The sequence below is a fragment of the Nomascus leucogenys genome, chromosome 8 (assembly GCF_006542625.1).
Source record: "Nomascus leucogenys isolate Asia chromosome 8, Asia_NLE_v1, whole genome shotgun sequence".
Lineage (NCBI taxonomy): Eukaryota > Metazoa > Chordata > Mammalia > Primates > Hylobatidae > Nomascus > Nomascus leucogenys.
In genome coordinates, this window is record NC_044388.1 from 2,613,541 (window position 1) to 2,625,889 (window position 12,349).

The 12,349-nt window shown below is 43.6% G+C and overlaps 1 protein-coding gene across 2 annotated transcripts in view; it reads right to left on the bottom strand.

Annotated features, from left to right (window-relative positions):
• Positions 1 to 2,438: 2,438 nt before the first annotated feature.
• The window catches only part of SPATS2 (spermatogenesis associated serine rich 2), a 154,725-nt gene continuing 144,814 nt past the window's right edge, over positions 2,439 to 12,349 (bottom strand). For both annotated transcript variants that reach the window (XM_030816633.1, XM_030816632.1), the window contains 4 exons: positions 10,979 to 11,088; positions 6,989 to 7,091; positions 4,958 to 5,172; positions 2,439 to 3,916 (listed from right to left, as the gene is read on the bottom strand). In XM_030816633.1, coding sequence (XP_030672493.1) covers positions 3,605 to 3,916; positions 4,958 to 5,172; positions 6,989 to 7,091; positions 10,979 to 11,088 — 740 coding nt within the window. In that variant the 3' untranslated portion in view covers positions 2,439 to 3,604. The remainder of the gene's footprint in view (positions 3,917 to 4,957; positions 5,173 to 6,988; positions 7,092 to 10,978; positions 11,089 to 12,349) is intronic.

Below are 12,349 nucleotides of genomic sequence, written 5' to 3' on the forward strand. Positions count from 1 at the left end.
AAAAATGAGTTACAAAAAGTGAGGACAAGTGAAAAAAGCAACTTGTATAAGGGTATGCACAGTATGAATCCCATTTATGCAACAGAAAGAAGAAAAGATACTTCCATGTTTGGGTTTAGAAAGTTGCTGGAAAGACATGTAAGAAACTTACCAGTGATTTCTTCGGGCGAGTGGGACAAGGTAGAGAAAACTTTTAAATTTCTACTATGTACCCTTTTTTGTGTTTGTTTTCGTTCTGAGACCGAGTCTCACTCTGTTGTCCAGGCTGGAGTGCAGTGGCGTGATCTCAGCTCACCGCAACCTCTGCCTCCCGGGTTCAAGAGATGCTTCAGCCTCCCGAGTAGCTGGGATTACAGGCGCCCGCCACCATGCCCGGCTAATTTTTTTTGTATTTTTAGTGGAGACGGGGTTTCAGCATGTTGGCCAAGCTGGTCTGAAACTCCTGACCTCAGGTGATCTGCTGGCTTCAGCCTCCCAAAGTGCTGGGATTACAGGCGTGAGCCACCGCACCCGGTCCCCCCCACCTTTTTTTTTTGTGAGATGGAATCTCGCTCTGTAGCCCAGGCTGGAGTGCAGTGGTGCAATCTCGGCTCACTGCAACCTCCGACTCCTGGTTCAAGTGATTCTCCTGCCTCAGCCTCCTGAGTAGCTGGGATTACAGGTGGTGGCACCAGCCACCACACCCAGCTAATTTTTCTATTTTTAGTAGAGACAGGTTTTCATCATGTTGGCCAGGATGGTCTCGATCTCCTGACCTCGTGATTTGCCTGCCTTGGCCTCCCAAAGTGCTGGGATTACAGGCATGAGCTACCATGCCCGGCCGAGACAGAGTTTTGCTCTTGTTGCCCAGGCTGCTGTGCAATGGCGTGATCTCGGCTCACCACAAGCTCTGCCTCCGAGGTTCACGTGATTCTTGTGCCTCAGCCCCCTGAGTAGTTGGGATTACAGGCATGCACCACCACATCCAGCTAATTTTGTATTTTTAGTAGAGATGGGGTTTCTCCATGTTGGTCAGACTGGTCTTGAACTCCTGACCTCAGGTGATCCACCACCTCAGCCTCCCAAAGTGCTGGGATTACAGGCGTGAGCCACCGCACCCAGCCCAGTATGATCTTTGTATAAAAAAAATTAAAAACCCACATACCCATGTGTATATGCACATACATGCTTTAAAAACAGTCTAACCAGGAGTGATTGTGCACAACTGTAGTCCAGCTACTCAGGAGGCTGAGGCAGGAGGATTGCTTAAGCCCAAGAGTCTCTTCTAATCATATCCGTAAATAGCTACTGCACTCCAGCCTGGGCAACACAGTGAGACCCCATTTCTAGAAAGAAAAAAGGTGTAGAAGGATATATGCCAAATTAACAATCATTACCCCTGAGAAGTGGAAAGATGGATAACTTTTTTTCCTTTTATATTTCTGTACTGATATTTTAAATACTACTTTCGTAACAAAAAATTTTTAATTCATAATTTTCAAACTTTTTGTGGTCATGAAAAATTTTCAAATATTTTTCTATAAGGAGATTTTAATTTCAACTTCAAGGCATTTTTGATAAACATGCCTTGTCCCATCTGTCTGGGTGGTTAAGTACGGTCTTGCCTGGATACAGGGACAGAACTCATAATCCCTCAAGGTCACTTCAATCTCTGATGAAGTATAGGTAAGCAATTAATCAGAAATGCAGGGCTTTTTCCTGACACCCAGCAGGCTGTTGGTGTCGTTGGACAAATTCCCCAAAATGAGGTGCTCTTGGAAAATTGCTTTCCCAGAACTCCTTGACTACTGTTTTCTTTACTGAAAGACCGACAGATACACACTCTCTCTCTCTCTGAATGTGTTCAACCAGCCTGAACCCTGGCAGCTCAGCTTCATTCAGCCAAGGAGGCAAGGGAAGCCCTGAGGCAGCTACGTTCTGCATGGCTGCCACTTACAGTCTGGGCTTCAGACTTGGGAGAACACATGTCAGAGAAAGAAAAGCTCTGCTGTGATTAAATCACAGATGCTGGGGGTGAGTGCAGGGTGGAAGGGTCTGGTACCCATGCCACCTGCTACACGCAGGAACTCAATTATACGGTTACGTTCAATACTCAGTCAAGAGACAGGGAGTTGGGGAGAGAAGTGCCATTATAACCTTTGGTTACCTGGGGGAGCCTGGAGAGCTGTGGTTTTCCTAAAGTGGTTAAGTTCTCCTTTGGAAAGTCACCATTCCCTATCCTATGATCCTTTCTCACTAGGAACAACTGCATTTGCTCTTCCTGGCTTTCACATTTTAATTTGGTTCTGAAGCTACACACTGGTGGCAGACAAATGACTTGGGAATCAGATATCCTCATTTAATCCTGGAACAAGCTGAGTGACTTCTACCCCCATGAGGCCCAAAGAAAAACATAATGAAATGAAACCACTTGCTGCTATGAAACAAAAGTGGGAATATTTATGCAGCTGTTTTTATTTATTCAACTATAAAGATTGCAGCAATTTTTTGATGAGTAATGCCTTAGATTAACACTAATTATATTGCTATAAATTTGGTTCAGGATCAGAATAGGGTTCAGGAAAGGGAGAGAACAAAAAAAAAAAGTCTCCAAACATTAAAACAGAAAAATGCTTTTTTTTTTGATACTGAGTCTTGCTCTGTCTCCCAGGCTGGAGTGCAGTGGCACAATCTCAGCTCACTGCAGCATCTGCCTCCTGGGTTCAAGCGATTCTCCTGCCTCAGCCTCCTGAGTAGCTGAGATTACAGGCGCACGCCACCATGCCCAGCTAATTTTTGTATTTTTAGTAGAGACGGAGTTTCACCATGTTGGCCAGGCTGGTCTTGAACTCTTGACCTAGTGATCCAGCCGCCTCGGCCTCCCAAAGTGCTGGGATTACAGGCGTGAGCCACCACGCCCGACCTTTTTTTTTTTTTTTTTAATAAAAACTTTAATTAAATGCTACTTTCTCATAGACTTCCCTAGACTGGTTTGCAATCTGAGGTAATAGGAAACAAGGCATTGGACATTTCGAAGAAACTGCAGGTTAAGCTATGGTGCCAAGCAGAAGACTAAACACTGATTTGAGTGTTAAATCTCCAGCATATTCTGGGATAGAGGCACGTTCTCAAATGTTTCCTAGTGTTCTTTCCTTTTCACTAATTAAACTTTCCCTTCTCTGGCAAATCCAGTGCAGTATACAATCCCCTCATTGCCTCTACTGGTCAAATAGTTGTTTGAAGGGAAACTGTCAGGCACCTGTGGCTTCTGCTTAGATTGGAAAGGTGACAGACTAGCTCTGATTCACCTCCTCCTGAGACAGCCTGGACAGTGGAGGGGTCAACTGGAAGGCCGAAACCTGCTAACAGCTGCCTCTGATTCCTGGTGGAAATGACCAACCAGATTCAATCCATATCACTGGGAAAGATCAAGGAAAAAAATAGCTTCCCCTCCAAAAATGGTAAAGAGGAAATAAGGAGACAAGAAACCAAAAATACTTAGAATGGCACAAAAAGTGATATGCATAAACTTCTTTTTGTTATTAAATCTAACTATAAGTTTCCTAAAGTCCAGTTATCAAGTTGAATTGTGTGGATAGAGGAGAGAGGCCAACTGGATTTTCTCTCAAGAGTTCACGGCTTCAGTCTGAGAGGTCCTGGGTTTGCGCTGGGGGAGCCCCTTTTTGAATGAAGGCATGGGAGGGCTGGGCTCCATGCTGACTCCAGTTCCACTGGTCCCTGCAGAGAGAGTCTGGCCTCTTTCACTGGTGTTTCCTGGTGCCTGAGATGGAGCACTCTGATACTTGGAACCAGATGAATACCACGAGCTGTTTCTGTAACGACCCATACTGTCATGCCGCCCTTGGTTCATGGGGTCATTGGACTTTTGGCCTTGTGGCCTATAGCCCTGTCCTCCTCGTCTGTTCCCTGGCAATACCTAAAGATAAAAGAATACAACGTTCAAGGTGCTCTAGCATTATGGTACCCCATTTGTTCACTTTACAGGAGTATTCTGAAAGCAGAATTGTGGTATTCCATGCTTAGGACTCAGTTATCTCTCAAGACTCAAAGAATTCTCTCAGCCAATCCAACCTAGCCACTACTTCAGAACTAATCTATCTTTCCCTGCTCTTCATGCCCAGGCTCTTCTCCACTGAAGAATTTACTTTTCTTTAGCTGGATGCAAGAAGAAAGATAAGGAAGAAAGAACATTCTCTGGGTTGTTACAAGCCCTCAATTGGACAAGTATATTATATTATGTCTGAACTCTGCAGATAAAAGGCCACTGGTAAAGATAATAAACATTTGGAATAATAAAGTAAACATCACTATGGCCTGCTGTGCTAAATGTCATGAACTACAGTTTCAAGTATGCTGCTGTGGCATTCCGCACATCTCTCGCATTATAATCTGGAAAGCTTATGGTATGGGATTTTATTTTTGTCCTTCAGTTCCAAACATCATACCAGTTCTGAAGAATTACCGACAGTACTGCCTGGATTGCTCTTGCGTTTATTCTTCAAACAGAAGAACCTATGGATTACTCCTCAGCTTTCTAGTGTTTTCCCCCCATCCCCACCAGGTCACTCTCTTTCCCTGTAAATTCCACATTGTGCTTCTAGGGAGTTGCTGCTTTCAGATGCACACTGGTAAAACTGCCACTTGTGGTGCCTGTCTACCTTGAGATGGGTGCACGACTCCCAGTGTGACTAATTACCAGGCAATACTATCTACAACAGCAGGGATCACTGCCAACACAAGAAAGTTAGCAGTTCTTGGCAACAGGAAATCTAAACTGGCTGGCAGTTTGGAACATACGTATCTAATGCTTTCTCAGGAACTAACTTGGGTTGGAGGGATTCAAAACAGGCATGGAATGGGAATAGAGAGGAAGATAATATACTGAGCTAACAGCATTTAAGCTTTGACAATCTGGAGGGTTTTCTTCCTAACACGCTCAGTGTAGAAGCTAGGTTACCTCCCGAAGTGGCTGGTAGGGCTGGCCGCTGGAGTTTGCTATGGCTGCAGGAGTCTCTCCCGGTGCAAAGTTTTTCTTGTTAGCACTTGTAAGGCTGGGAGGAGAGGCACAGGTGGAAGAGGAAGCAGCAGAGGCATCACTTGGGCTACTCAAGGACACAGATGTAACTGAGCTACATCGGGATCTGGTTGAATAGCTGTTCTTTGGATGAGACACTGAAACAGAAATATGAGGAATATATGATCATACGATGGAACGGCACAATGGGTAAGGTTTCTACTTTCTCAATTTCACAATGAGCAATTTAAGACAAAGAACTGTCTATTCGAATAAAGAAAAACCAATAAAACTGGTAACAGGGAGAAAAATCTCCCTTCTGCCCTCTTCCTCCAAAGCCCCACTGCTTTGTAAAGGAATTCTTAGACAAGAGAACAGTTAAAATCAAAGTTACCCATTCCCCACCAACTAATGACTTTCTGGGATTGCATCTAGTACTACCTAAACTCCTGACTATGGCTCTAGCAGCTGACTAAGCCTGGGAACAATAGTACAGACCATATGTTCAGTTTCCTATGCAAGAAACATTCTAAAGTACAGCCTTTGCAAAGAAAGAAAAAGGTACATAAATAAAATCTTTACTAAATTCTTTTTAAAGAATTTTGAATGACACAAGGTATAAATAATCAAGATCAGTTAAGTACGAATAGAACTAATCTTTACAACAAACATGTATATTGCCACATTTCTTTCTGCAAAATTAATCCCAAATTCAAAGTACCCATCTAACTGAAAAAAATATTAATATTTTCAGTTCAAATTGTGTTAGAATTCCAATGGTTTAAAACTACTCTCTAGATTTTTTCTTGGCTTTAAGCTGGACTTAAAATGATGAGTTTATAATTGTTGCCATAGGTTAAATATTTCACTTTTTGTTTTGAGATGGAGTCTCGCTCTGTCGCCCAGGCTGGAGTGCAGTGGCACAATCTCAGCTTACTGCAAGCTCCGCCTCCCGAGTTCACGCCATTCTCCTGCCTCAGCCTCCCGATTAGCTGGGACTATAGGCACCCACCACCACTCTCGGCTAATTTTTTGTATTTTTTAGTAGAGATGGGGTTTCACCATGTTAGCCAGGATGGTCTCAATCTCCCTGACCTCATGATTCACCCGCCTCAGCCTCCCAAAGTGCTGGGATTACAGGCGTGAGCCACCGCGCCTGGCAATATTTCACTTTTATACTAGACAGAAAGAACAGAGAGGCTCAGTTCAGGGTTTGACGAACAGGTCACTAGAAACTCTCACCTCACAGGCACTCCCCTACCCTTTAATGCTTTCTTTAAGGATCTATTATGTGCCAGACAAGTATTGTTTTCTCCTATTTATTAATTTTTTTAGAGACACAGTCTTGCTCTGGTGCCCAGGTTGGAGTGCAGTGGCAATCATAGCTCACTGGAACCTCAAACTCCTGGCTCAAGCTATCTTCCCCCTCTCATCCACCCCCACCCCACCTCCTGAGTAAGCTAGGACTACAGGCATGTGCCACCACACCTGGCTAATTTTTTCTTTTTAATTTTTTGAAGAGATGGAACCTCGCTATGTTGCCCAGGCTGGTCTTGAACTCCTGGGCTAAAGTGATCCTCTGGCCTCAGCCTTTCCAGTTGTTGAGATTATAGATATGAGCCTTGGCGCGTGGCCTGTTATCTCCACTTTGGAGAGGAGTAAAATGAGGTTACTGTAGGGGCAGGGATTCAAACTTGGTCTGACTGTAGGGCCCCATGCTCTTTATACCACATATCATGCACCTCTCAATACGGCATGAAAAAACAGTCTTTCACATTTAGGGAGCTGGCAAATACTTGTCCTCAGAGTTCAAAGTATCTGCACCCATGGACTTCATAAGCATCCTAGAGTTACTTTTCATATAAACAAGCAAACAAGAGGCACTAATGAGGAATCAGCGGTGAAAACAATCAGCATGTCAGTCTCTAATTAATAATCACCACCTGTAGTGTCCAGACCCTCTCACCATCTCACCTTGTCCAAATGAATCAATGCTCTTCTTTAGGGTCTCTACATCACAGGTGAACCGGGCTACTCGTCCCAGATCCTCATCATATTTACGTTCACTAACAAAGTGCTGGAGAAAGGACAAACAAAGGCCTCCAGGTTAGACAAACATCATCCATGGGATCTATAACTTGCTATACAGATAAAACAATCATTTTCAATTGTCTTTTTATTCTTCAAAGTTTATTAAATGGCCATCACATGACCAATGCCGGGTGATTAAATAATTCATTCATTTTCTCAAGAGCCCACAGATAAGTTTGTTAAGTTTATGAAATGCTACATGATGGCTAAAGCCCGTTAGATATAATCAAGAGAAACTATAGAGAAAGAAAAAAGGAGGAAGAATTTACAGTAGAGGGCCATCTTTCTACTATTGGCTATTCTCCACGTCTTTCCATTTTATATAGAAACAGAGGCAGCAAAAATCTTTACAAGGTACTACAATGATACCATTTAGATAGATGGTTTGGTGTTAATACGAACTTCCTTAGGAAACCTACTTCATCTCTTTATAATAAAGTAGGATTTCTTAGTCCTTGAAGTAGGAACAATTTCTTGAGATGGAAAATCATTCATGTGAAAAGTCAACTTTGCAAATGAGAAGTTTATGCTGCAAGTAATTTAATCCTTTTAAGCAGACTGAGCTGAGAAGTAACCAAACCCTTGAGTCAAAAACTAACCATGCTATAAAAATCATGGGACTAGAAACATGTCAGGAATAAAGTGCTTCTGGGGATCTATTTCATTAAACAATGTCTAAGGTAGACTGGAATCATTTTTTTTTTTTCAGATGAAAAGGAGATAAAAAAGAAAAGTGAAAGGCCTAGATATAATTTGGAAGAACTGAACCTCTCAGAGCACTCCTCTTAACTGGGGGTGGGCTAATACCACTCCGCATCAGAATTCTCGGGAAGCAACCAGAAGCTCTGAAAGGGAAAGGAGAGAGAAAAATGACCTTCCGGCCTTGAATTCCTAAAGCTTCAGAGTATGTTGTGGCTTAGGAAAGCACACGAACCTCTTGTTACAAAGCCTTCAGACATGTAATAGCAGTCTGAGATTAATTCTGAAACAAATTCCAGGGTTTGTTGAGTCAAAGACATAATAGGAATGACGGAAATAAAATGATCTGGAAATAAGACATTTAAATTGCACAGCACCCACTTCAGTACACTGAAAAAGTGGAGAGAAACAGATCCTTAGTCAGCCTGCAGAAATATTTCTAGCAGCTTTTCAGCCACGTGGGAAGAGGAACAGATGAAGCCTGTGAGAGCCAGCATTCTCATCTAATTGCAAAGGGGTTTCCGGCTTCTCCCAGAGAGTTGAATGAGACTGACTAGCATCAATGTGAGGAGGCCTTTCTATAAAATTTAATCATACCGTTTTAGTTAAACAGAAAACAGTAACTGAACATTTGCATGGTTTGGCTAGTTCACCCCAATAGAATTAAAGGGGAGGCAGTGAGAGAACAACAATACTCCACAGGTCTAACACTGGGTCAGACGATAGCAAGGATCCCTGTAAGGTCCTGGATGACCTTCCACCTGTTTTTATTTTTGTATTTTATTTATTTATTTTTTTTGAGACGGAGTCTCGCTCTGTCGCCCAGGCTGGAGTGCAGTGGCGCAATCTCGGCTCACTGCAAGTTCCGCCTCCCGGGTTCACGCCATTCTCCTGCCTCAGCCTCTCCGAGTAGCTGGGACTACAGGCGCCCGCCACTACGCCCGGCTAATTTTTTGTATTTTTTAGTAGAGACGGGGTTTCACCGTGGTCTCGATCTCCTGACCTTGTGATCCGCCCGCCTCGGCCTCCCAAAGTGCTGGGATTACAAGCGTGAGCCACTGCGCATGGCCTGGCCCACCTGTTTTTATTTTATAGAGACTGTTGTACAGCCTCTGCAGCAAGTGTTCTCTCAGTGTGACAATAAATCTTACGTGTTCAGAAAGAGAAGAGGTAAAGGGCACAGGTGTGGAGAAGGCCAACTCCCTTTGTTACGGCTTGCAGTTTATAAGCAATTATTTAGAATGCCAATGACCACAACTACCCATGAATATCCCAATTTCCCTCAGGTTCACATGCTTAGTCTCAGAAACACTGTTCTTTATATAAGAATTTGGCCAGGCGTGGTGGCTCATGCCTGTAATCCCAGCACTTTGGGAGGCCAAGATGAGTGCATCACTTGGGGTCAGGCCAACGTGGTGAAACCCTGTCTCTACTAAAAATACAAAACTTAGCAGGGCATGGTGACACACACCTGTAATTCCAGCTATTTGGGAGGCTGAGGCACGAGAATCGCTTGAACCCAGGAGGGTTCAAGGTTGCAGTGAGTGGCGACAGGGCCACTGCACTTCAGCCTGGATGACAGAGCGAGACTCTGTCTCAAAAAAAAAAAAATTAAAAAGGTATAAATGTTGAACCCAAGTAATTGTTATAGATTATAACAAACATCTCAAAGATAATTTTTCTCTATAAAATCAGAATTGATCAACCAACTATTTACAGAAGACCAACTACATGCCAAGGTGCTGTGCTAGGCACTTGGAGAGACAGGAGCTCCTGCCTACCACTGCGAAGTTCACTATCTAGTGGGGGAGACAAATTAACCAATGCACATAAAATCATAACTATGCTCTGAAAGCACAGAATGGGGAGATATGATGGGGAAGTCAGGAAGGATGAGGAGGTCAAGGGTGGTAACTGGGCCGGGCGCGGTGGCTCACGCCTGTAATCCCAGCACTTTGAGAGGCCGAGGTGGGTAGATCACCTGAGGTCAGGAGTTCAAGACCAGCCTGGCCAACATCATGAAACCCCATCTCTACTAAAAAGATAAAAATTAGCCGCTGGGCGTGGTGGCTCATGCCTGTAATCTTAGCACTTTGGGAGGCTGAGGCGGGCAGATCACCTGAGGTTGAGAGTTCAAGACCAGCCTGACCAACATGGAGAAACACCATCTCTACTAAAAATACAAAAATTAGCTGGGCATGGTGGCGCATGCCTGTAATCCTAGCTACTCGGGAGGCTGAGGCAGGAGAAGCACTTGAACCAGGGAGGCAGAGGTTGCAGTGAGCCGAGACTGTGCTATTGCACTCCAGCTTGGGCAACAAGAGTGAAACTCCGAATCAAAAAAAAAAAAAAAAAAAAAAAAAAATTATCCAGGCGTGGTGGCAGGCGCCTGTAATCCCAGCTACTCGGGAGGCTGAAGCAGGAGAATTGCTTGAACCTAGGAGGTGGAGGATGCAGTGAACCGAGATGGCATGCCATTGCACTCCAGCCTGGGTGACAGAGCGAGACTTGGTCTCAAAAAAAAAAAAAAAAAAAAAAAAAAGAGTGGTAACTGTAGTTGGAGGCAGGGAGAAGAGCATTTGGACAGATGGAAAAGCAGGTGTGTCTGTGGAGTGTAGAAGCCTCCAGCCTCTGCTTGAGGGCAGAGGACCGGGAGGATGGTATGAACTGAGGGTAATGGCAGAGCAAGACTGCACAGTCCTTCAGACCAGATTAAGGATTATAGCATTCATCCTAAAAGCAACAGAAAGTTTGAAGCAGACTGCTGTAGTGTGGGGAACATACATGGAGAGTGGGGTGGGTGGGGCAGAGACAGAATGGATGAACAGAATCAGTTAAGAGGCTCTTACAGAAGTCCAGGCAAGAGATGGTGGTAACCTGATCATGATGGTGGTGGTGGAGATGAAGAGATAAGGTCAGATCTGGGATTTAGTCAAATGGACGAGGTGTGCTGATAGATTTAAGGTGGGAAATGGAGAAATTTCCTAAGGTTTCCAGCTGGGACAACTGGGTAGATGACAATACCACTTACAGAGAAAGGGACCTGGAAGAGGGCCAGGTTTGGGAAAGGAAGATCATGAGTTTAATATATTAGATATGGCCATGAATTATGAAAATTTCTTACTTTAGCCCCTGAGGATAAGAAGAAAGGCAGAAAGCAGAAAGAAGTTTTACCTTGATATCAGCTCTGAGCTCAACCAATTGCTGCTCTGACATTTGAACAGCCACATGAGTCATCTTCTTTAGAAGTTCAGCCTTCTTTTGTCGGCTGAGCAAAATTTCCACTGTAGAGGAAAAGTGAGTGTGAACCTTATGTTGCTGCTAAATAGGATAAAGAAGAACTAGAAATATAAGCCTTGCAGTAGGTATTTGGTCAGCCAAAGGCTTAGCTGCCTATCCACCCAGAAAATGAAAATATCAAAAGTCTGGTCTCTACCTTCCATTGGGTCTCTGAAGGCAGTTAAGTGGTAAACATTTTTTATAAATCACAAACACTCAAAAATCATTGTTATTTCTCCTTCCAGTCAAAAAAATTGTATCAAGATGCATATAAATTAAAAAGGAAATATGTACACATAATAAAAAATATTCATCTAGGCCGGGCGTGGTGGCTCACACCTGTGATCCCAGCACTTTGGGAGGCCGAGGCAGGCGGATCACGAGGTCAGGAGATCGAGACCATCCTGGCTAACACAGTGAAACCTCGTCTCTACTAAAAATACAAAAAATTAGCCGGGCAAGGTGGCGGGCGCCTGTAGTCCCAGCTACGCGGGAGGCTGAGGCAGGAGAATGGCATGAACCCCGGGGGGCGGAGCCTGCAGTAAGCCGAGATTGCGCCACTGCACTCCAGCCTGGGTGAAAGAGCGAGACTCCTTCTCAAAAAAAAAAAAAAAAAATTCATCTAGAGTAAGCTGGGTATAAAATAAAATGAAAAGAGCATCTCTCTTAATTCTGATTTTGTGGTCTCCTCTCCAGGGGAAACCACTGTTCACCATTTCTTACGTACACTTCCAAATATTGTGTATGTACATACAACATGCATACATATATAATTCTCCTTTTTCCCTTCTCACAAATGGAAGTATATCATACACATGGTCTTTCTTTTACCTTAGCTATTTTTACTGAATATATCTTTAAATTTATTCCTCATTAATACATCTGGATCACCTTCATTCTGTTTAACAGCCACCCAGTATGTAGATATACCACAATTATTTACCGAGTTCCCTAGTGATGGGTATTTAGATTGTTACACCCTTTTAAGAACCACCTTCTCTGGCATGCTTTCTGATATATAACTTGGATACGGTCATGGCAGAGAACATGCAATAAAAATCTCCCAGAGAGACAGGGGCTACAGTGGAAACTAAACCAAAGAAATCCTCCCAGGAAGCAGATAAACTAGCCAACGAATTTTCTCTACTACCAGGGAAGGGACTCTGCTATTCCTTCCCGTCCAGCAAGATTTGATCATTGCTTTTCCAAGTGGGAATTTTTACTATAATTATCCTTTTCTTTCTCCAACTATGTAATATTGGAGAC